This window comes from Loxodonta africana, chromosome 7, assembly GCF_030014295.1.
Source record: "Loxodonta africana isolate mLoxAfr1 chromosome 7, mLoxAfr1.hap2, whole genome shotgun sequence".
In the NCBI taxonomy this organism is placed as follows: domain Eukaryota; kingdom Metazoa; phylum Chordata; class Mammalia; order Proboscidea; family Elephantidae; genus Loxodonta; species Loxodonta africana.
This window is the reverse complement of record NC_087348.1, coordinates 80,774,496-80,799,588: the sequence shown is the minus strand read 5'-3', so window position 1 is coordinate 80,799,588 and position 25,093 is coordinate 80,774,496. Positions and strand designations below refer to the sequence as shown.

At 37.8% G+C, this 25,093-nt stretch overlaps 2 protein-coding genes across 3 annotated transcripts; both read left to right on the top strand.

The window, feature by feature from the left end:
* The first annotated feature begins 9,145 nt into the window (after positions 1 to 9,145).
* On the top strand, positions 9,146 to 11,181 carry LOC135231991 (olfactory receptor 52N2-like). Its single transcript, XM_064289235.1, has one exon. It carries the CDS (start codon positions 9,908 to 9,910, stop codon positions 10,865 to 10,867), a length of 960 nt encoding a protein of 319 aa, XP_064145305.1. The 5' UTR covers positions 9,146 to 9,907; the 3' UTR covers positions 10,868 to 11,181.
* Positions 11,182 to 17,315: 6,134 nt separating this feature from the next.
* Positions 17,316 to 23,857, top strand: LOC135231990 (olfactory receptor 52N2-like). Of its 2 annotated transcripts, XM_064289234.1 has the most exons (2): positions 17,316 to 17,338; positions 22,633 to 23,857. In XM_064289234.1, the coding sequence occupies exons 1-2, from the start codon at positions 17,316 to 17,318 to the stop codon at positions 23,564 to 23,566; spliced, it is 957 nt and encodes a 318-aa protein (XP_064145304.1). In that variant the 3' UTR covers positions 23,567 to 23,857. The 2 variants fall into 2 exon arrangements, with proteins under 2 accessions (XP_064145304.1, XP_064145303.1); XM_064289233.1 differs by lacking the exon at positions 17,316 to 17,338 and having other exon boundaries at positions 22,610 to 23,857.
* Positions 23,858 to 25,093: the final 1,236 nt, after the last annotated feature.

Sequence of the window (25,093 nt, the reverse complement as noted above, 5' to 3'; positions counted from 1 at the left end):
CTGCTAATATAAAGGTGGGAGGTTCAAGCCCATCCACAGAAGCCTTGGAAGAAAGGTCTGGCAATCTACTTCTGAAAAATCAGCTGCTGAAAACCCTATGGAGCAAAGTTTTACTCTGACACATATGGGTGGACATGAGTCAGAGTCAACTTGATGGCAGCTGGTCAGTAAATATAATGGTATGAAAAAATATTCACAAAATAATATTAGGGAGAGAATGTAATAGTGAACAAAACCCCATACAGTCTGAAATTTGTTTAAAAAAACCCCAAAATATTATACATAATAGCTATAAAATCACTACAGGAAATGCTCAACACTTTTTACTATAACGATTCCTCTGTGTTGGGATTGAGAGTGATTTACCAACTCTTTGTTACACGTTCCTGCAGTTTTCAGATTTTCCTCACTGAGACCTATTTCTTTCATAATTAGAGGAAAAACATTTAAAAAATGCTTGTTGGCTTGGTGGCTATGTTGGGAAAATGCATTAAATGTTGATGCATTTTTTCTTTCTATACTTCAAAGCCTCTAAATACCGATCTGTTACTCAAAGTTCATTCCATTTCTAACAGATTCCTCTGAAACTTCTAATTGAAAAAACCTCAATAAGCCTGGGGCCATCTTGCTGGCAATTCCCCAAGGAAAATGAAAACCCTATGTAAGGAGACATCAACCCAGGTTTTGAAGAACCCCCAAAGATTCTCAGCCATGCATAGGGATTTAATTGTGCCTAGCACAGAGGTGAGTTTAGGCAAGTTCAAAATAATACCTATCTTAGGAAAATGCAAATTGCTCGCTAAGAATACAACAGCTTAAAATATGGGGACAGTTAACAAGAGGCAATGTTAGCAAAAGGCAACATAGTTCTCGTTTCCTTCTACTTCTTCCCACTCATTTCATCATGGCACATACACAAAAGACTGGGGACCCTGTATATTTTGATTCTCAATTTGTCTGGTGTAGGACTATGAAATAATTATTTCTCCACGTGGTGACATTTCTGGAGAGAGATTGTGAGACTTCCATTATGGGAAGGGATCATTTATTTGAGATAGTTCGGCTTAGGAACCAGAGACCATCAAACTCTAAAACTTGTAGTTCCTTTGTATGTCCTCCCTTCCATGGCAGCTTCTGTGAACTCTGGGCGGTAGGATCAGCCATATCTCCAGAAGCAATTTCCAGAACGTTTAGGTTGCAGGAATATATTCCATGTGTCTTTATAGCCATGGGATCCATGCTATCGCACTGCAAGTGTCTATTTAGTTCTGGATGGCAGGGGTGTTTGGCATTAACTCTGTCCTGCATGGGCCATTTCAGAGGTTAAGGACCATTTTCTCATTAATTTTTTATTGTGGTAAGTACATAGGGAACAAAACATTTTCCTTTTCACAAACCTTCACATGTACAGTTCAGTCCCATTAAATATGTTCATCCTATCATTTTCTTTTTTCATGTAACAGAAATACTTTAACCACTAGGAACCTTCAATTTTCCTCATAACACATGAGTCTTATCACTCAAATCACATGGGTAGAGGATCACTTTATTCTCACCTGTCCTTATTAGGAGCTTAACTTCCAGTTTTAACAGAGCTAAAAATTAGCACTTTTGTCCTACCTTAAATTTGACACTGCATATGAAATTTGCCAATAATTACTCACATAACTTGCTCAAGATCATACATTGTTGATGCTCATTAACATATATGGGAATGAATAGATGTTTGAATTAGTAAACCTGTGGTATATTTGGTGTGTTTGCTACTCCTGAATCCGTAAATGCCTTAAAATACCACTCAACCCTTTCTGCCGCCTCAACAAGAAAGAGCATGCAAAGACGTGATAGTATCTATTGTAGTGATAGCTTGTCCATTTAGAACAGAAGAGATATTATCTAAATTAAATAAGAAAAGGCAGTCAGTGTTCCTTAGGACTCCAAGAACTTTCTGGCTATAATTCTGGTATTGAGGATGGGTTGTTGTTAGTTGCCACTGAATCTGTTCTGACTCATGGCAACCTCACATATAACAGATAATGTTGACAGATTTTATCTGTGACATCTTTATGGGCATTGATATGTTTGAATCCGTTGAAGATGGATAGAGAACTTAAAAAAAAAAAAGCAAGGTAGGGAAACCAGAAGGAAATGATGCTGTATCTGACAAAATAAAAAAATTTAATAGAATCTTTACTAAGATGTCATAAAACTTGCTAATGATGTAGAAATGTAATTTTTTTTCTTCTTTTCAAGAATGTCCTATGCATGATATAAGATAAACAGAGTTTGAGTACTAAAAATACCAAATCTTTATTAAATCAAACATGCATTACTTTCAGTTATTTTACTGAGCATCGAGAATGTATGATCTTTGTGTCTGTGTGGATGTTTGGGTGGTATTACACAATTTGTCCTTTCTGTGATTGCCGTATTTCACTTGACACGATGCCCTCCAGATTCATCTATGTTGTAAGATGTTTCACAGATTCATCATTGCCCTTTATCTCTGAGTAGTATGTCATTGTGTGTATGTACCATAGTTTGTTTATCCATTCATCTATTGATGGGCCAGGTTGTTTCCATCTTTTTGCTATTGTGAATACTGCTGCAATGAACATGGGTATGCATATGTTTATTCATGTTATGGCTCTTATTTCTCTAGAATATATTCCTAGGTGTGGGATTGCTGGATCATATGGTGTGTCTATTTCTAGCTTTTTAAGGAAGTACCATATCATTTTCCACAGTGATTGTACCATTTTACATTCTCACCAGTACTGCATAAATTCCCAATCTTCCTGCAATCTCTTCAATATTTGTTATTTTTTTTTTATTCGTGCCAGTAATGTTGGGGTGTGATGGTATCTCACAGTGGTTTTGATTTGCATTTCTCTAATTGCTAATTGTTAGAGGTCTTGAGTATTTCCTCATGTGGCTGTTAGCCACCTGAATGTCTTCTTTGGTAAAATATCTGTTCATATGCTTTGCCCGTTTTTAAGTTGGTTTGTCTTTTGGTTGTTCAGGTGTTGAAGTATTTTATAGATTTTAAAGATTAGACTCTTGTCAGATATGTCATAGCCAAATTTGTTTTCACGGTCTATAGGTTCTTTTTTTTACTCTTTTGGTGAATCTTTTGATGAGCATAAGTGTTTAATTTTGGGGACCTCCCAGTTATTTAGTTTCCCTTCTGGTGTTTGTGCATTGTTAAAAAAAAAAAAATTAGTTATGGCTTATATACTGTTTATGCCATGTACTAAGGCCCTAGCATTGTCCCTATTTTTTCTTCCATGATCTATATCATTTTAGATTTTATATTCAGGTCTTTGATACATATTGAGTTTGTTTTTGCATACGATGTGAGGTAAGGATCTTGTTTCATTTTTTTACAGATGGACATCCAGCACCATTTGTTAAACAGACTGTCTTTTGCCCATTTAACAGACTTTGGGCCTTTGTCATATATCAACTGCCCATAGATGGATGGGTTTAGGTCTGGGTTCTCAGTTCCGTTCCCTTTGTGGATATGTCTGTTGTTGTACCAGTACCAGACTGTTTTGACAACTGTGGCTGTAAAATAGGTTCTAAGATCAGGTGCTGTGAGGCCTCCTACTTTGTTTTTCTTCTTCAATAATACTTTATTCATCTGGGACCTCTTCCCTTTCCATGCAAGTTGATTTTTTTCTCCATTTCGTTAAAGAAGGCCATTAATATTTGGACCAGGATTGCATTGTATCTGTAAATTGCTTCGGGTAGAATTGACATTTTTCACAATGTTGAGTCTTCCTATCCACGAGCATGGCATGTTTTTCCACTTATGTAGGTCTCTTTTGGTTTCTTGCAGCAGTGTTTTGTAGTTTTGTTTGTATAGGTCTTTTATGTCTCTTGTTAGATTTATTCCTAAGTACTTTATTTCTTGGGGGGTCTACTGTAAATGGTACTGATTTGCTGATTTCCTTTTTACAGTTCTTATTGTCGTTGTAGAGGAATCCTACTGATTTTTTGTATGTTAGTATTATATCCTTCTAATTGCTGAAATCTTCTATTAGTTCCAGTAGCTTTCCTGTGGATGCTTTGGGGTTTTCTGTGTATAAGATCATGTCTGCAAATGCAGATAGTTTAACCTCTTCATTAGCAATTTGGATGCTCTTTATTTCTTTTTCTTGCCTTATCTAAGACTTATAGCACAAGGTTGAATAAGAGTAGTGGTAGAGGGCGTCCTTGTCTGGTACCTGTTCTCAAGGGAAATGTTTTCAGTCTCTCTCCATTGAGAATGATGTTAGCTATTGGTTTCGTATAAAAAAAAAAAAATGGTTTTGTATAAATGCCATTAATTCTGTCAAGGGATTTCCTGTCTATTCCTAGTTTGCTGGGAGTTTTTATCAGGAATGGGTGTTGGACTTTTTCAAATGCCTTTTCTGTGTTGAGATGGTCGTGTGATTCTTTTGTTTTATCTATGTGGTGGATTACACTGATTGATTTGGTAGTCTTGAACTATCCCTGCATACTCAATTGGTCAGAATGTATTAATCTTTGATATGCTGTTGAATTCTACTGGCTAGAATTTTGCTGAAAATTTTTGTATCTATGTTCAGGAGGGATATTGGTCTGTAGTTACATTTTTTGGGGGTGTCTTTTCCTGGTTTTGGTGACAGGGTTATGGTGGCTTCAAAGAATGAACTTGGGAGTATTTCTTCCTTTTCTATGCTCTGAAATAGTTTGAGTAGCATTGGTGTAAGCTCTTATCTGAAAGATTGATAGAATTCTCCCGTGAAGCCATCTGGACCAGAGCTTTTTTGTTGTTGGTGTTGGGAGTTTTTTATTTCCTCTTAAATCTCATTATTTGTTATGGGTCTGTTTAGTTTTTCCACCTCAGTTTATATTAGTTTAGGTAGGTAGTGTGTTTCTAGAAACTTTTTCATTTCCGCTAGGTTTTCATGTTTGTTAGAGTACAATCTTTCATAATATTCTGTTATGATCCTTTTTATCTCAGTTGGATCTGTTGTGATATCACCCATCTCATTTCTTATTCATGTTATTTGCTTCTTCTCCAGTTTTTCTTTTTCATTGGTCAATGGTTTGTTGATTTTTTTTGTTTTCAAAGAACCAACCTTTGGTCTTGTTGATTCAACTGTTTTTCTGATCTCTATTTCATTTATTTCTGCTCAATAGTCTTTATTTTGTCCTTTCTTCTGGTGGTCGTGGGCATCTTTCACTGTTCTCTTTGTATTTGTTCGAGTTGTAGGATTAATGTTTTGATTTTGGCCCTTTCTTTTTTTTTTGATGTGTACATTTACTGCTACAAATTGACCTTTAAGGACTGCTTTTGCTGCCCCGTATGTTTTGGTAAGACGTGTATGCATTCTTATTTGATTCTGTGAATTTCTTTACTCCATCCTTGATTTCTTTTATTACCCAGTAGTTTTTAAGCAAGGTGTTGTTTAGTTTCCATGTATTTGCATTTTTTCTCTGCTATTTCTGTTATTGAGTTCTACTTTTATCGTATTATGATCAGAGAAGATACTTTGCATTATTTCAGTGTTTTGGATTTTGTTAAGGCTTGCTTTGTGGCCTAAAATGTGGTCTATTCTGGAGACTGTTCCGTGTATGTTGGAAATAAATGTATACTTTGCTGTTGTTGGGTGGGGTGTTCTGTATATGTCTATGAGGCTGTGTTGGTTGATTGTGGCATTTAGATCTTCTGTATCTTTATTGAGTTTCTTTCTAGATATTCTTTCCTTCACTGAAAGTGATGTGTTGAAGTCTCCTACTATTATTGTGGAGCTGTCTATTTCTCTTTTCAATGCTGTTAGAGTATGTTTTATGTATTTTGGAGTCCTGTCATTGGATGCATATATATTTATCATGGTTATGTCCTCCTGTGGTATTGACCCTTTAATTATTATATGGTGTCCTTCCATATTCTTTTTAGTGTATTTTGCATTAAAGTCTATTTTACTGGAGATTAATATTGCCACTCCTCTTTTTTGGTTATTGTTTGCTTGGTATATAATTTTTCCATCCTTTGGGTTTCAGTTTTTTTATGTCTCTGTGTCTAAAGTGTGTCTTCTGTAGATAGCATATACATACATCAAGATTTTTTATCGATTCTCCTACTCTCTGTCTCTTTACTGGTACATTTAGGCCATTTATATTCAGTGTAATTTTTGATAGGTATGAGTTTACTGCTGTCATTTGTGTGTGTGTGTGTGTGTGGTGTTAACAGTTTTTTTGTTCTGCTTACTCTTCTGTACTGAGTTCTTTTTGTTTATGTATTTTCTTTTCATCTCTTTCATTATCCTTGATTTTGTGTTTGCCGAATGTTTATCTTTTTTCCTTTTTTTGGTGGGTAGGTTTATTAGGTTTCTTTGTGGTTACCTTAAAATTTACATTTATTTTTCTAAGTTGAAGACAGGCTTTTATTTGTTCGGTATCAACTTGACTTTCTCTCCATACAGAAGCTCTATCTGTACACCATTTATTCCCTCTTTTTTGTTGTGACATTTTCATTTACATATTGACATCTCTAGTTCCCTATTTTCAGTCTTTTAGCTTTGTTTTGTTTCTGTGAATTCCCTATCTGGGTTGCTATCTGCTTGATCTGTCATGTGTCCTAGTCTTGGATTTTTGTTTGATGTTCACTGTTTGTCCAGAGTACTCCCTTTAATATTTCTTTTAATTTTGGTTTTTACATATTTTTAAAATTTCTGCTCATCTGGAAATCACCTAATTTCATCATCATATCTGATTTTTTGACTGTAAGATTCCCCCCCCCCCATAAGGGTTTTATATATGTCATCCAATTGCCATCTTGCCTGTATGGTTTCTGCTGAGTAATCATAGCTGAGTCTTTTTGGTTCTCCTTTGTAGGTGACTTTTTGTTTATCCCTAGCTGCTCCTAGATTTTTTGCCTTTGATTTTGACTAGTTTGATTATGACATGTCTTGGTGACTTTCTTTTGGAGTCTACCCTGCATGGAGTTTGTTGAGCTTCTTGGATAGATATCTTCTCATTTTTCCTGATATTAAGGAAGTTTTCTGCCAGCAAATCTTCAACAACTCTCTTTGTGTTTTCCATTATCCTCCCCTGTTCTGGAACTCTAATCACATGTAGGTTTTTCCTCTTGATAGTATCCCACATAATTCTTAGGATTTCTTCATTCTTTTTCTGATTTTTCCTCAGGAAGATTGGTGTCAAGGGATTTATCTTCAATCTCACTAATTTTGACTTCCATTGTCTCAATTTTGCCCCTATGACCTTCTATTGAGTTGTCTAATTCTGAAATTTTATTGTTTGGATTTCTAGTTGTTGCTTTCAATTGGTTCTAGTAGCCTATTTATTCTGTCATTTTTTTCTTGTATTGTTTTCCTGAATTCTTCTATTGCTTTGTCTATGTGTTTCTGGGTTTTATCTTTGTTGTCCCTGATTGCCTTCTTGAACTCTTGGAAGGTTCTGTATAGCTTTTCTAGTTCTTTATCAGGAAACTCTACTGCCTTATCTTTCTCTGGAAAGTTTTCTGATTCTTTATTTTGGCCACTGGCTAGAACCATCTTGTCCTGCTTCTTTATGTGATTTGATATTGACTGTTGTCTCCAAGGCATCAAGAAGTTATTGCATTTATTTACTTTATTTTTGTTTATTTCATCCTGGATTGTTGTTTTGTTTCGATATGTCCAAGTAGGCTCGGTGTGTTTGCTACTCTGGTTGTTAATCTGGCCACATTGAAGCTCTCACTTCCTGTCTCCAGGTTTGGGGAGCAATTACTAGGTGTGTGAGCCCAGGACTCTGTTCACTGTTCTTATGGGGCTGCTGAGGATGTAGGTGGTGCTGTTGGTGAGATGATGTATGTGTCCTGCTGATCACCTGGCTGTGGGTTCTGGGGGTATTCTCCCTGGCCATTCATTGGTTGCTGTGTACACTCTCCCACTTGCTGAATGGTTGTGATAAAGAAGCCTGGGTCATTGCTCAACAAGTGCATGGTGTGGAGGCTCTCAACCTGGGTGGGCAGGGCTATGTGGGGGTGTTTGGAGCAGATACAGGTCTCTGGTTGCAGTCTGGTATAATGTGGAGGTGAGACCCTGTACTGTTGGCTGCCTCCATGTGCCTGGAACAAGTCATGCTCCTGTCTGCTAGAGCACAAAGAGGGGTTAGTGCAGCTAGTCCTTGGACACCCAGTGCTATTGGTTGGAGGGATTGGGGAGCACCACTGGTTCCTAGGCCCCCACTGTGGACAACTGGATGGACTGAGTGGTGACACTGCCCCCTAGGCCCATGGTGTGGGTGAGCAAGTTCCCTTCTTTGGGGACAGGGTGGTGTCAAATGCCACCGATCTGCAGCTTCTACTTGGCTGCTGCAGGTGAAAATGAGTTTAAACTGGAATTCCTGCCCACTTTGTCCTAAGGGTATGCTGTTCCAGGTCGGCAAGCAAAGCACTGGTACAGGTGATCAGCAGAGGTGAAGGACACTGCAAGTCTGTGAGCCCTTGCACCAGTGGCAGAGCTAAAGGGCAGGCATCTCAGACCAGGATGAGAGCTACAGGCTTAGGGAATGGGGCAGTGTCAAATGTCAAAGATCAGAAGCTCCTACTTGGCTGCTGATGGTGAAAATGGGCTTCAGCTGGAAACTCTGCCTGCCTAGTGCCAGTGTGGGTGTGCTGTGTGCAGAAATGGCCAGCAAGGCACTGGCAGGTGTGATCAGAATGGTGGAGGGTGCTTCAAGCCCATGGACCCCTGTGCCAGTGTCTGGGTGAAGGGGTATGCACCTCAAGACCAGGGCTGTGAGTTCCTGACTTAGGGGATGTGGAGGTGTTCAATGCCACTGAACTGAGCTGGAGGGAGAGGGAGGTGAATGAGAGAGAGAGAGAGCTCCTTAGCCTGTGGAGCTCTGTTGGAGGTGTGGGGCTGTGGTACACATGATGGGTTGGCAGCATGCACTTAATTTTCATAGGTCTGGAATCATTCCTGTTTGATTCTGGAGTTGAGTGTTGAGTTGCTCCTTGCTTAGCTGCACCAGGTGGGGTGGGTTTCTGCTTGGGATGCTACTGCTTGTGTCAATATGTCTGCACTGTACAGGTTTGGCCAGCAGGACGGTGGTGATTCAGCAACCTGTAATTCTCCATTTCTGCTGTTTTTGAATTGCCTCTCCTTCCACCTATCACTCAGTCCAATTCTTCAGATTTGTCTTTGTTGCTTAGAGTTTCTAGATTGTCATATGTATGCAATTCTCATTTTTTATTTTTACGTTCTTTGTTGTAAGGGGGACTACAGGAAGCATTAGACTATTCCACCATCTTGGCCCTGCCTCGTAGAATATATGCTCTTGAGCAAGTTATATGAGATATTATTGTCATAGTTTATATGAAACATAAACTTTCTTCATAATCTTTAAAGCAGTACAAAAGTATTAATTTGTGGGTTGCCACTTAAACTGCTGATAATGAGTGGTCATATTCTGGCAATGCTCTAATCATATTCATGTGATTTTAGTGACAAGACTTGGGTACAAATATCTGGGGAAAATCTAAGAGGAGAGAGTAGGATTGGCTTATTGGAAGGAAGAAGAAAATTGCAGCCCCAGGCATGTCTTGTTATTGGGATGTGGTGAGTATAAGAGGAATGCTGGGTAGAGGTGTGAAAAGTGAGGATAGTTACTTAGACAAAGTATAAAAGGAGACAACCAGTAGTGTAAAACTCTACTGCTTACTTAATTTTAGAGATTATAGATCAAAGACTCACTTGCTAGAGCTGGAAAAAATCTTAATATCAAAATAAGATGAAAGTACATGACATTTATGAATCTTAATGTCTAAACCAATCCCTTTTACCTGGACTCTACTCTTATCTCTCTCTTTCCCTTCTATGCAGAAAAAAATTGCTGTTAAAGAATGTAAAATGCCCTTTTATCGGTCATTATGTCTGGTGCCAACAGCTCCAGCCTGACCCCAGGGTTCTTTATCTTGAATGGCATCCCTGGACTGGAAACTGCACACATCTGGATCTCCCTGCCATTCTGCTTCATGTACATCATCGCTGTGGTGGGGAACTGTGGGCTCATCTACCTCATCAGCCATGAAGAGGCTCTGCACAGGCCCAGGTACTATTTTTTGGTCCTGCTATCCTTTACTGATGTTACTTCATGCACTACCACTGTACCCAATATGCTCTGCATATTCTGGTTCAACCTCAAGGAGATTGACTTTAACACCTGCTTGGCCCAGATGTTTTTTGTGCACATGTTGACTGGGATGGAGTCTGGGGTGCTCATGCTCATGGCACTGGACCGCTACTTAGCCATCTGCTACCCCTTGCGTTATGCCACCATCCTCACCAACCCTGTCATCGCCAAGGCTGGTCTTGCCACCTTTTTGAGAAGCGTGATATTCATTATGCCGTTCACCTTCCTCACCAAGCGCCTGCAATACTGCCAAGGCAACTTCATTCCTCACACTTACTGTGACCACATGTCTGTGGCCAAAGTGTCCTGTGGCAATTACAAGGCCAATGCTATTTATGGTCTCTTGGCAGCTCTCCTGATTGGGGGCTTTGATATGTGTTGTATCTCAGTGTCTTACACGATGATCCTGAAGACGGTGGTAAGTTTGTCATCAGCAGATGCTGGTCACAAGGCCTTCAGCACCTGTACCTCCCACATATGTGCTATTGTCATCACATATGTTCCAGCCTTATTCACTATTTTTACTCACCGTTTTGGGGGACAAAACATTCCCCACCATGTCCATATCATTATTGCTAATCTCTATTTGATGTTGCCTCCTACCCTGAACCCCATTGTTTATGGAGTCAAGACCAAGCAGATCCAGGAAGGAGTTATGAAATTATTTTTTAGGGAGGAAAATGTCTTGATGAAATAAATTGATGATTTAATACCAAAATACAAGGGAAGACAAAGAATACTTTAGAGAAAACTTGTGAGTGTAAAATTAAACCAAAGATGTCTCATTCCAGAAAGCAAGATTTATTGAATATTTTATATTAACTGGATTTTTTTAGTGGCACCCTATCAATGATAAGAAACAATTAAATAAAAGATATGCCACCTGTATTAGAGGAGTTCTCTCTTAAAAAGAATTCCACATTAGTGTAATTTCTAGGTTGTTAGGAAGCAATTGTATTGCTTAGGCTGCTAATATATTTTGCATGTCAAACAAATCTCAAACGGGATGTACATTAGAAAGAAAGTTAAGGATATCCTGATCCTTTGAAGACGTATTCTTGGAGTTAAGTAATAATAAATTAAGGCATCTCAGAGTCTGTGTAAAAAGGTCTTTAAAAGTCATTTGTTTTAGCGACTCCATTTACCACCACTATTCCCTTTGCTGCACAATTTTGTGCACCTTGTTTTAGTTACGTCTAAGTTTCATTGACTTTTCAAAATCAAGAATTATATTCATATATTTACATCAGTGTGATATAAATGAAGAATAGTGGTAAATAGAGTAATGAAAAATTTTTAACAAATAATTACTCAAAGTTAATTCTGAGAAAATTTTTTTAAGGAGATATGGAATAAGTCTTATAAATATTTGCTAAGTGGTGGTAAAAAATAGAAGACATTCACCAGCAAAATCTATGAACATTTTGGTTTGGCTGGCTTTACAGAATTAACCAATTGCTATCCCACTCTGGGCAGGTGTAAGGAAAGTATATATTCAGTAAGAGAAGATGACTGAGGAATAAAAACTCAGTGTCATGGGCAGAGAAAGAGGAAAAAAAGGTGATGAACGTATTACCATGGAGTCAATTCCTGCATAGGAACCCTATAGGACAGAGTCGAACTTCCCCGTAGGGTTTCCAAGGCTGTACTCTTTATGGAGGCAGACTGTCGTATCTTTCTCCTACAGATCAGTTGGTGGGTTTCCAAAGCCCACCTTTCAGTTAGCAGTCCAACATTTAACTACTGTTCCACAAGGTTCCAAAAAGTGATAGGAATGGTGGATATATGAGGGAGGATGAGCTGTAGCAGAAGAGAAAGAACAGTTTACTATGCAAAGCTTTGCACCCTTGCAGTGATTTTAGTAGGAACAGGTCTTCTGTTTCTTGCCAAGGTAGCTGAAGTTCTGCATTAGATGCTTTATAAAGTAAAGCCTTTCAGAGGACTTATTATCAGTGAGTAGTCCCTCTCCGTCTTAAAAAAAAAAAAAAAAAACACTTACTTATGGGTGGAATTTGCTCTTTCTCCAGGCAGAGACTACACGTTTCCTTTCCTCCACCTGGAATGTCCAATCATTCACCACTCTTTCTTCTTCATCTTAAAATCTTTCTTATCCTTTAGTTGTTAGTTTAAAAGTCGTTCATCTCCCTTGTATTTTTACTTCAGATTATTGTCCATCACAATTCATGTAATGCCTGACTCCTATCTCTTCTGAGAGCAGGAAATTATATTTTTTTGTCTTTTGTTTTGTTCTACTCTAATTCCAATGCCCACAATAGTACCTGGGACTTAGTAGCTATACAATATGTGTTTGACACATGAATGAATGGGTGAATAATCTGCTTTTGTGCTTAGTCAATAGGATCCTTAAAATTATTTCAGAAAAAAAATGCTAGACACAGTTAACAAAATTTCTCAACCACACCCCCAAATGCTAAGACAGTCTTATTTATTTCATTGTCCATTAAATCTTAGTTCAATTGTAGAGAAGAGATATTCTGTCCAAAAATCCATCTTTTGCTGTTAAGTAAGTGAAATGTTTATTTTTAAATTTCATATTCCTTATTATACTTCTTTTACACTCAAATCTACTCCAACCTTTTGACCATAATTAATCAGTGCAGTAAAATAATACTTTCTACAATAGCTAAAATAAAATAGGATATCTTACCAGCTTTGGCAAATTTAGAAACAGAACAACTGGGTAGTCACTGGTAAAAATGTAATTCATATATACTGAAATGAATTAGCCTGTATTTTCAAAGTAAGGCAGCCTCATATCACTCTCAAAGGTGTCAACTTTTAATCCCCGCTACAAAGGTTCGGAGAAGGACATCATGCTTGGTAAAGTAGATGGTCAGCGAAAAAGAGGAAGACCCTCAATGAGATGGATTGACACAGTGGCTGCAGCAATGGGCTCAAGCATAACAAGGATGGTAAGGATGGTGCAGAACTGGGCAGTGTTTCGTTCTATGGTACATAGGGTCGCTGAGTCGGAACCAGCTTGACGGCACCAAACAACAACAGCACAAAGCTTCAGTTCTCAAATTTACCATTTCTTAGCCATATGACCATTGGCATATTATTTAACCTTTTTGTCCCTCTGGTTCCTAATCTATAAATCAGAGAAGATAATGGTATTTCTCTCATAAGGTGGTTGTGAGAATTACGTGAGTAATCCATCTAAAGTTTTTAAAACAATGCCTGGCACATACCGGAACCCCCCCCCCAAAAAAAACTAACAACAACTAGGTACTGTTATTCTGTAAACACAAACTAGAGTTGTGAGTTGTCTAAGCCTCACCAGGAAACCCTGAGGTCCTAGTGGTTAAGAGCTTTGGCTGCTAAGAAAAATCCACCAGGCGCTCCTTGAAATCTCTATGGGACAGTTCTTCTCTGTCCTATAGGGTAGCTATGAGTCGGCAGCAATGGTTTTTTGTTTGTTTTTTTTTAAGGCTCATCAAATAATTGCCAGAAATTACTGTATAGAACTGACTGCCCATTTTTTTGACAGACAACTTTGGGTTTACTATCATATGCCAACATTCAAGTCTTCTGTTACATTCCTCATATTGCATCTTTCCCATTCTTACACTCCAGTCAAACACCAGATGTGTGCTGAACGTCCCAATATCGTTACACCCTGAGCTACAGTACAGAGATTTTAGCAGCGCTGTGGAGGATAATCGTCTCCAAACTATGTGCTGCTCTTTCTTTCCTGAGCCCAGAATCAACTCGATTATATGCAGAATATAGCATATCTTATAGCAATCACAATCTTATAGCAATATTTGAAATTAAAGCCATTTAGAAAGTAAAAGGCCAGAGCTGACGAATAAGCAAAACAGTTCTACCTTTACTGGTAAACTCTTGTGCAGCTATCTGAGTTTAACTGTTCCTTCTTCTAAGCCCTTCTTCCCATTCCCTGCCAAATGCAAACTCTCTCCCTCTCATGATAACAAAAATGTAAAATCTCTATCAATTGGTTTGAAAAGTTTTTTAAAACAGAAGTGAAACAACTTGGGGAAGTGCATGCTGAGGTGTTTTTACATAATAGCAATAATATTTTCTTTTTCAAGCACAGTGGAAAATTCCTTCCTATAATTTGACTCCAAAGAGTTGTTGACGGCTCAGAGCTAATTTACATTATCCCCAAGTCAGGCACAAGCATTGACCTTGTCCTCTGTAACCAGGCCCTGTTCCCATGCAGCAAAACATGAAGCAGCTAAGAAGCTACCTTTGGATCTCTGCTGGGTCCCTGTGTAGCCTGAATACTCTGTGCACACTGATTTCCGTGCCCTGTATTTTTCTATAGGATTAAGTAAATCTCATTCTGGATTAAAACCTACTGAATTTTGTGAATTTTTTCGCTAATTCAAACTTCATACCACTGTTGACAGTTATAAAATCTACATTTATAACTACTTAAGTACATCATTGAAAGACATTAGAAAAGTATGCAATTTTTTCTACTAGAAAGGTTGAAGACTGATATATAATGCAGAGCTTTCCGAAATTATGTTGTGATAAAAGTGCTAGCATAACTTAGAGTATCATTTTCTGGTTGCTACTGAGTTGATTTTGACTCCTGGTGACCCCTGTAGGTTGGGCTAGAACTGTGCTGCATAGGATTTTCAATGACTGATCATTTGAAAGCATATTGCCCGGCCTTTCTTCCAAGGTGCTTCTGAGGGGATTCCAACCACCAACCTTTCAGTTAGTGGTTGAGTGCTTATCTGTTTGCTCCACCCAGGGACTCCAAGTTATTATTAGGTCCTGCTCAACCGGTGATTTAGGGCTTTCAATCAGAATGTCAGCTTGAATACATATGTGTATAAAAACCCTACACTAAACACACAGAAACTCTGGTTAACTGTATTTTTGAAACTATAGAGAGCAAAACTAAAAGCAAGAATAGAATCTTGAGATTCTGGGAATAAAAGAGAGAAATCACAGAGGAAAGCAGGAGATGAGAACTCACTGAAGACCCTACTTAATCATATGCTTTCAACATTGGGAATTTATGTGAAATGCTGAGGCATAACATGAAACCTAGAATCTGGACTTATTGCATAGTTTTTGAATGAGAATGAAAATGCTTATGTCCATCAGCTCAAAGACACAGATAAAATTATTCTATTATGATGATTTAAGGAAAGACCAATGTAACACATCTTGCAAAACCAAAAACCAAACAAACAAAACCAAATGCTAAACTCATTGCCGTTGAGTCAATTCTGGCTCATGATGGCCTCATGTGTCACAAAGTAGAACCACACCATAAGGTTTTCTTGGCTGTAATCTTTAGAGAGGAAACCTTGGTTGCATAGTGGTTGAACTAACTTTTCTAACCAAAAGGTCAGCAGTTCAAATATACCACGTGCTCCTTGGAAACCCTATGGGGCAGTTCTACTCTGTCCTGTAGGATTGCTATGAGTTGGAATCAACTCAATGGCAATGGGTGAGGTAAGGTAATCTTTAGGCAACTCCCTGGGTGGTGCAAAGAGTTAAATTTTCAACTACTAGCCATAAGGTTGGCAGTTGAAACCCCCTAAAATTGCCTCAGAAAACAGTCCTGGTGATCTGATTCTAAAAAATCACAGCCTTGAAAAGCTTATGCGTTCTACTCTGGGTCAACTTGGTTCCAGTAACTAACAAAAACAGCACTGCGTCATTAACATAACAAGACAAAAGTTCTTGTTTCCAGACAGGGTCATCATATTCACAGGCACAGGGGTAAAGACTTCAAGATGTGTTTTTAGGGTACACAATTCAACCCATAACAAATAGTAGGTACACCATTAAGATTACAAAATATTTTCTGAATGTTTCAGCTGTTTTTCTCATTTTGGGTGGTACCACCTCAACAAGTGAAGATTCCCAAGCCTTACTCCATCCATGTCATTAAGGTCAACTTTACTTTGAGGAGGCAGTGCTTCCACTGCTGTATTTTGAGTGTCTTCCAACCCAAGGGGCTTATTTTCTGGCACTGTACCAAACAATGTTCCACTGCAATTCACAACGTTTTCACTGGCCAATTTTCTTCTTTGGAAGTAAATTGCCAGGTGCTTATTCCTAGTCTGTCTTAGTCTGGAAGCTCTGTTGAAACCTGTCTACCATAGGTGACCCTGCTGGTATTTGAAATACCTGTGTCATAGCTTCCAGCAACACAGCAACACACAAGCCACCACAGTATGACAAACTGACAGACAAGTGGAAGTAACAAATAGTATGTATATCATTAAGATTATAAGATGCTTTCTAAATGTTTATACCAATTTTTTAATATAGAAACTAAGAAAAGTTTTAGAAAAATAGACATTCTCAACTTCTGTGTCTTTTTAGGACCATTTTGGTACTGAAGTCTTCAGCGTATATTTTATATATTATCTCCCGAAATAAGTTGCTTTTTCATTGTAATGAAAAGCTATAATATACATTACTTTGATTCTTGTGTATGTTAGAAGTCAGGAATCAAAATTTGTTTCTCTCATATGATATCCAGTTGACACAACACCACTAACTGAAATAAATGGTATTTCTTCACTGAATAACAGTGCCACTTTTGCATATTTTCAATGGATTTATTTCTGGTCACTCCATCCTGTTCCATGTGTCTATTTTCTTCCAGAGTTATACTGTCTTTATTACTATAATTTTATAATGAATGTTAATATTATAAAGTTATAAAATTTTATTTGTCCTTTTCAAAAAACACCACCAAAATATGTGGAATAAAACACATAAATAAGAGAAGCATTATTTTTATCCATAAAAAAGAATGGCTAAATTGTGGTAGTCTCCTGCAATTGTCTGGCCTATAGCCATGATCGTTTGTTTGTTTGCATTGCTCTAAAAGTATTGCATAGGCTATCGCTGGCGTGTTGCGTTTCCAAATAAATTATAGTATCAGCTTTTCATTTTTAAAAACCAAAATAATAATTTCTGGGAATTTGGTTGTCATTTCATTGAATTTAGAAATCGTTTTGGTATAAAATTATCTCTGTACTGTGTTTAGTCTTCCAGTCCCTGAACGTAGAAAGTTTTAAGGTTTACAGTGGAGACTTTCACATCTTTGGTTAAATTAATTCCTAGGTATTTGAAATAGTTGCAAAGGACAGCATTTTTAAATCTTCGTTTTCTAGTGTATGTTGTTGTTAAGTGCCATCGAGTTGGTTCAGGCTCAGAGAAACCCTGTGTACGACAAAAGGAAACACTGCCTGGTCCTCAGCCATCCACACAATCGTTGTTATGCTTGAGCCTGTTATTGCAGCCACTGTGTCCGTCCATCTCATTGAGGGTCTTCCTCCTTTTTGCTGACCCTCCATTTTACCAAGCATTATGTCCCTCTCCGGGGACTGATCCTTCCTGATAAAATGTCCTTTTATAAAAGTAAGATATAGTCTCACTTTCCTCACTTCTAAGGAGCATCCTGGTTGTACTTCTTCCAAGACAGATTTGTTCATTTTTTTGGCAGTCCATAGTATATTCAGTATTCTTCACTGACACCGTAATTCAATGGCATCAGTTCTTCTTCAGTCTTCCTTATTCATAACCAAGTGTTCACATGTATATGAGGCAATTGAAAATGCCATGGCTTGGGTCAGGCACACCTTAGTCTTCAAAGTGACGTCTTTGTTCTTTAACACTTTAAAGAGGTCTTTGGAGGCAGATTTGCCCAGTGCAATGCATCCTTTGATTTCTTGCCCGCTGCTTCCCTGGGTATTGTTTGTGGATCCAAGTAAAACGAAATCCTTGACAACTTCAGTCTTTTCTCTGTTTACCCTGATGTTGCTCATTGGTCCAGTTGTGAGGATTTTTGTTTTCTTTATGTTGAGGTGTAATCCATACTGAAAGCTGTGTCATCTTTGATCTTCATTAGTAAGTCCTTCAAGTCCTCTTCAATTTTAGCAAGCAAGGTTGTATCATCTGCATATCCCAGGATGTTTATGAGTCTTCCTCCAATCCTAATGCCTCGTTTTTCTTCTTATAGTCCAATATCCCAGGTTATTAATGAGTCTTCCTCCAATCTTAGTGCCCTGTTCTTCATATAGTCCAGCTTCTCAGATTATTTGTTCAGTGCAGATTGAACAAGTACAGTGAAAGGATACAACTGTGATGTACGCCTTTCCTGACTTTAAACCAGACAGTATCCCCTTGTTCTATAAGAATGACTGCCTCTTGATCTATGTACAGTTTCCTCATGAGCATGTTTTTCTGTATAGTTGTCCATAATTACAGTTTTAATTAGTTATGTTCAATTCTTAACATTTTTAGCTTCATTTCATTAGATGGGGCTTCAGAACAATGCTGAATAAAATAGTTGAATCTTAGGTTTGTTCTGATCTCAGAAAGTATGTTTTTAATATTTTACTTAGTATAATGCTTATTGTATGTTTTTAGATACCATTTATTAGGCCAGTACTTTTTCTTGTGGCCGTTATTGAGATAAACTTTACATACAATAAAATGCACAGCTTTCAAGTACCCAGTTTAATAAGTTTTGACAATCACCTGTCTATTTAATGCCCTATAAAACCAGATAAAGAATATTTCCATCACTACATAAACTCTCCAAGTGCTGCTGTGAGTCATTGCCCTTCCCAGAGGCTATCACTTTCTCATGTCTATCACCTTAGATTAGTGTTGCCTATTTTTGGACTTCCTATAAATGGAATCATATAATACGTGTGTTTTGTGTCTAGGCTCTTTGGCTAATGTAGTATTTTTGATATTCATTTTCATCATTGCATGTATAATAGTTTGTTTCTTATTACTCATGAGCCGTAAACCATTGAATGAATACACCACACATCCTTGTTCCATTCTTTGTTTTATTGGTAGTGAGGTTGTATGAGCATTCGTGTACAAGTCTTTGTGTGGACAAATGTTTTCATTTATCTTCATTAAAAATCTAGTAATAGAATTGGTGGGTCACAGGTGTGGAGCATGTATAACTTAATAAGAAACTCTTCTGCAAGATGGTCAGGCCATTTTACACTCCCATCAACAACGTGTTAGAATTACAGTTTCTGGGGTGTTTTGTGATGCACTCTCAGTGACTAGTTTAAGAGCTCTTTTAACATTTGTTCTAAGTTTAGGAGAAATGCTTCGAAGTTCACCATCTGAAATAACAAAAAGTATTTTGATTTTTTTCTAGTTCTTTCAGGATCAGCCTTCATAGTAAAATATTAAGGAGGGAATAGCAGGTAACAAAATATTGGTAAAAATCTATGCAAAGCAGTTTTGCCATCATCTCCAAACTACAAATAAACACATAAGTGTTTGCATGCACGTGTGTGTGGTTTATCCATTCATTTAACCAATAAACTCAGGACTAACCATAAGCCAAATTCTCACTCTCTGTTCTGAGAGAAAGATTTCATATATTGTCATCTATGGTGACATTGGTATTGTGGATGTTTTCACAGATTTTAATGTTTTTTTGAACTTTCTGATTACATATTTAGACAATTATTTTATAAATCAGTATAAAGGAAAAAACAAGTAATTTTTTATGACTATCAGACCTCTTGGTTAGAATCCACACTTGGGAGAAGATATTTAACCTTAATATCTTAGTATTTTTCTCAAAAGGCCCAAAGGATCTTTTTCCTCTAACCAGAGCCCTCTGGGATATCCAACTGTGGGGACCCAAACAGCTATAAATACTCAAGTCTGGAGAATGCTGAAAGGGTGCAGAAATGCTAGGTACAGTTGAGACTCAATTGTTGTAGAACTCTTGGTACTACAGAGTCTCAGTCATGCATAGAAGTCTGGTCTTTGCTGATACTGAGGTAAGGGTGAGCAATTCCCAAAGACTCTTACTTTCTTAAAATGCAAAGCTTTTCTTACAAGAAACACAAGAGCTTGGGATGTAGTTGATGGGAAGTTCAGTATTTCACTTCTTAACTCCAGCCAGAAAAGAGGTCCATTTGTTTGAGGACTAAGAAGGGAAGCAGAGTTTCCTTAATAGTGAAATAAATTTAAAACTACCTCATACTTCACTGGAGATGAAGGAGTCCAGGCAAGAGTGGGTTCAATGAGAGGATTACGAAATTTTTGCCTTAATTAAGGGAGACATATAATCAATCAGAGCTGCTTCCAGTACGAATGTTCTTTGTGGGGAAGTGGAAATTAAGCCAACATTAGACTTCAATTCTAAAAAAAAAAAGTTACCAGAAGGAACTATAGAAATCCTTCCATACAACGCCCCTGTTATTGTTATTGTTGTGTGCTCTGGCTTTGATTCCAACTCATATCAATCCTGTATGACAGAGAGTAGAACTGACTCACAGGGTTTCCTAGACTGTAATCTTTATAGGAGCAGATCACCAGCTCTTTTCTCCTCTGAAGCATATAGGTGGGTTCGAATTGCTAACCTTTTATGTAACAGTTGAGCACTTAACCATTGCATCACCAGGGCTCCTTATAAGTTCCCTACCAAGTGCCTGCACCATCTGTCTGAGCACTTCCAGGAACAGGGATTTGGCTGTCTTCACAGATGGCTGTTGCTATGTGGAAGGCTCCTTTATACAAAACTAAAGATGACTTTCTTTAAATGTATACGTTTGTCTTATTTTCTTCCTCAGATACTATTTAGGAATAAGTTTTCTCTCTACCTCTTGAAGATTAGATACTTTCTGTCTCATTGTGACTTGCTTAAGCTATTTATGCAACTATTCCTAGGGGTTGAGGTCAGTGAATAAGGACAACAGATGCAGATTGAGCATGTGGATTTGAAGTCAAACAAACATGGATTTAAATGTTGGCTCTTGCTTCTATCAATTTTTAATTTTTGTGGCCTTAGGTATTTTATTAAGTCTTCCTGGGCTTCCATTTCCTCAACTATAAAATGAGGAATATAATTTACCCATGATATTACCATAAACTTGAATACATAAATCAACCCCCAGTGTAATATTAGCTTCATAAATGGAGAAAATTTTGTCTGTTTTGCTCACTAATGTATCCCTAGAAACTGAAATGGTACCTAACATAGGAAGAACCACTAATAAATATCTGTGAAGTAAATAATATATTATAATAGATAACATAGAGTGATTGCTTAATAGATGGCAGGCGTCACTTAGGGGAATTACTTCTCATTTAACCATTCTAGCACCTCCAGGTGGTACGCAGTATTATTACTCCCGACTTTAAAGGTAATGAAAATTGTATCAAGAAAGTTTGTTACTTGCACAAGCTCATCCAGCTAAATTAGCATTAGAAACAAGATTTGACCCTTGCAGTCTGGCTGCCCGGTAAAACTGCTATTTTTTAGCATATATGCTTAGTCATCTAGTTTTTCTTCTTTTGAATACAATAAGGAAAGTTTATAAATAGCTCACCCAGTAGCAGAATATATTTGCATCCTTGAGGATCCTCTGGAAGGAAGGGTGTAGAGAGAATTTTTTTACTGAGCAGGTGGAAGAAAAAACTGGTTCTAAGTTTGTTTCTGATTTAATGAATGTGCATTGATTGTTTATTCACCTAGCATCAATCTTAGATGATCCTGCGAGTTTTCTGTAGTGGGTGACCAGTGTTAGTTTTACGAGCTAGTTGGGCAGAACCAATATAATTCCTACTCCTCCCGATATCCTCAAATTCTGGTCTCTTCCTTCCAGTTTTGTGGTTTGGGAGCCCTCTGGCTACCTTAGAAGGAAAAAAGCATTGGAAATGGCATCCCATAGAGAACAGTTCTCTGTGCAAAAGTCAAAATGCTTAATAACCTACAGTTGGTAGGAGGCTTGGAAGGATTTAGCAGGATGAGACTTCCCTGAATTTCATTCCAGAATTAAGGGACTTTTACCATTTTTTCTCTCTAAAACATTAGAACATTATCTTAACCTTATAGGAGTCCTAGTAAGTAGCATTTACATTCTAAAGTTCACTTCACACTCTCTCAATATGATTTTTTTCCCACCCAAAAGTACACAATAAAACTTGAGTGAGAGCATTGCTGAGTAGCTCCATTTGAAATTACCCAAACGACCCCAGATAAATATGATGTACTGGAATGCTTTACCTTGAAACAGGGAATGATAGCAACAGCAAACAACCACAGCAATTATTTCTGGTATTTACCAAGTACTCACTGGCTACTATGCGCAGTTTTAGCACTTTATGTACATTATCTTACTGAATAATTTGGACAACTTACTGAGGATAAAAAATAATTTTCCTCACATTAGATTGAGGAAATTGAGGAATAAGAGGTTAAATAACTTGCCAATATCACAAGCTAGGTAAGAAGTGGTAGACTATACAGCTGGCCAATCTGACTCCAATGACTTAGTCACTACTCCTCATTTTAAATGTCTTATGAAAACCACTTTCTCATATTTGGTTTCCAAGCTTTCTACTCATCTTTGAATTATTTTCCTGTCTAGAGATCCACCACTTTTAAAGAATGCAATATGCTCTCCTCCTGTCAGCTATTATGTCTGGGGCCGACAGCTCCAGCCTGACCCCAGGGTTCTTTTTCTTGAATGGTGTCCCTGGACTGGAAGCTGCACACATCTGGATCTCCCTGCCATTTTGCTTCATGTACATCATCGCTGTGGTGGGGAACTGTGGGCTCATCTACCTCATCAGCCATGAGGAGGCTCTGCACAGGCCCAGGTACTATTTTTTGGTCCTGCTATCCTTTACTGATGTTACTTCATGCACTACCACTGTAGCCAATATGCTCTGCATATTCTGGTTCAACCTCAGGGAGATTGACTTTAATGCCTGCCTAGTCCAGATGTTTTTTGTGCACATGTTGACTGGGATGGAGTCTGGGGTGCTCATGCTCATGGCACTGGACCGCTATATGGCCATCTGTTACCCCTTGAATTATACCAGCATCCTCACCAACCGTGTCATCGTCAAGGCTGGTCTTGCCACCTTTCTGAGGAGTGTGATGCTCACCATGCCATTTACCTTCCTCACCAAGCACCTGCCCTACTGCCAGGGTAACTTCATTCCTCACACTTACTGTGACCACATGTCTGTGGCCAAAGTGTCCTGTGGAAGTTTCAAGGTTAATGCTATTTATGGTTTGATGGTCTCTCTCCTAATCGGTGTATTTGATATCTGCTGTATCTCAGTGTCTTACACAATGATCTTGCAGGCTGTAATGAGCTTGTCATCAGCAGATGCTCGTCACAAAGCCTTCAGCACCTGTACATCTCATATCTGTGCCATTGTCATCACGTATGTCCCTGCCTTTTTTACTTTTTTCACCCACCGCTTTGGGGGGCACCTTATCCCCCACCACGTACACATCATTGTGGCCAACCTTTATCTGCTACTGCCCCCTACAATGAACCCAATCGTTTATGGAGTAAAGACCAAGCAGATTCGGGAAGGTGTGATCAAATTTTTACTTGGAGACAAAATTGTCTTTACCTAAGATAAATGAATAATAAAATACATTTATTTCTTAGGGGAAAAAAAAGAAAAGTTAAGAAGAAATTTGTAAAAGGTGTGGAAGAAATGGTATTAAAACCAATTGTTCTTACACATAGATTTTCTGAAGGCTTCGAAAGTATGATTCAAAACCTTCGCAGGCATTTCTCTCATGAAATGTTTCTTGTCATCAAAAATCTGATAGAGACAAGAACATAGAATAAAAAAGTAACATACCTATTCCTTCTATAACTTATGTTTTACATTAGAGCTTTTAGATTCACATGTCTAGTGAGACAAGACAGGAAAGATAATAAGGAAACCTGGCGTGGCATTGATGTATATGTTCACTGTGTAAGAAGAGGAGGCTGTGGTGACATGGAGCAAGCATATCCTTTCCGTAAAGGACAGATTCTATTCAGATCAAGCATGTTCTTGCCCTAGGGTAGTGTGGGCCCAGTATTGCAATATCGTCCAGTATTTTTCAGGCAATTATATTTAGATGTTTTATGAAATCTCCCAATTTTTATCGTTGGCTAGATGTCTCCAAAAATATGGTTCATACAAGACATGTCTGAGAGTTCTGTTTTTCCATATCATCAGTTTTTGACCTCTATTTAAAATGGACCCAAAAAACATAATTGTCATGTTATCAGCCAAACCAGCAAAAACATTAAGTTACAACTGTATGTCATAATCCATTCATTTATTCACCCATTTATTTACCCATTCATTCTTTCTTTTCCGGGCACTTATTTAAGTCTTATTATTAGCCTCGCTAGAGTTAACCTCTGGAAAGATGCTGAGGTTGAATTCATGACAAAGAAAGATAATTTCATAGAAATGTATACATAGCCTGCTATACTGAACATGAGGAGCTTACTAGGCTAAAAAGTCAAACCCATGGTAAATCTTTTAGCCTTTAATTTTCACTGACAACTGTGTTATGTAGCTTTAAGACTGCCCCAGTGGAAAACCTTTTTCTACCCTGCCTGATGTGCAAAGAAGTTTCTAAAAATATGTTTTTTTCTGAACTCTCCTCATTCACCCAAGCTGCTCTGTTTTTCCTTGTTGCCAAGCTGGGACTACAGAATCTTGCTTCACCAGCCTCTGCAACCCATCTCCCTTTCCAGTGCAAGGAATTGTTGTTTTCTCTTCTCATGTTGTTGCTAAATTTTTTCCGTGATTCTTTTCCAATCTCCCTATTTATGGGCATATTCTCTCCTGGTCTACCTGTACTATTTTTTGATCTTTAGCAAATTTTGTAAGCCTTCCTCTTGTTATTTGACTTGTGACTACCAATGCTTCTGCTGTTTGCGATTAGAGATGCTTTGCACTTTTTGTATGGATATATTTCACATCTCTATTTCTTATTTTTGTAGCTATTTTTTTTTTTGTGACTCAAAACCTTCAATGGTATTTAAATCAGATATCTAAGGCATAATTTCAAGGTTTAGAATTTTAAAAGTAATAAATACTTGTTTTAAAAGTCATCAAAATGTATAGATTCAAATGAAAATATTATTACATG

Coding starts and splice junctions, on each gene's coding strand:
- LOC135231990 (XM_064289234.1), top strand. CDS start 17,316: ATGTTGTTGTTAAGTGCCATCGA. Junction 17,339..22,632: donor TTGTTGTTAAGTGCCATCGA/GTTGGTTCAGGC, acceptor CGACAGCTCCAG/CCTGACCCCAGGGTTCTTTT.
- LOC135231991 (XM_064289235.1), top strand. CDS start 9,908: ATGTCTGGTGCCAACAGCTCCAGCCTGACCCCAGGGTTCTTTATCTTG.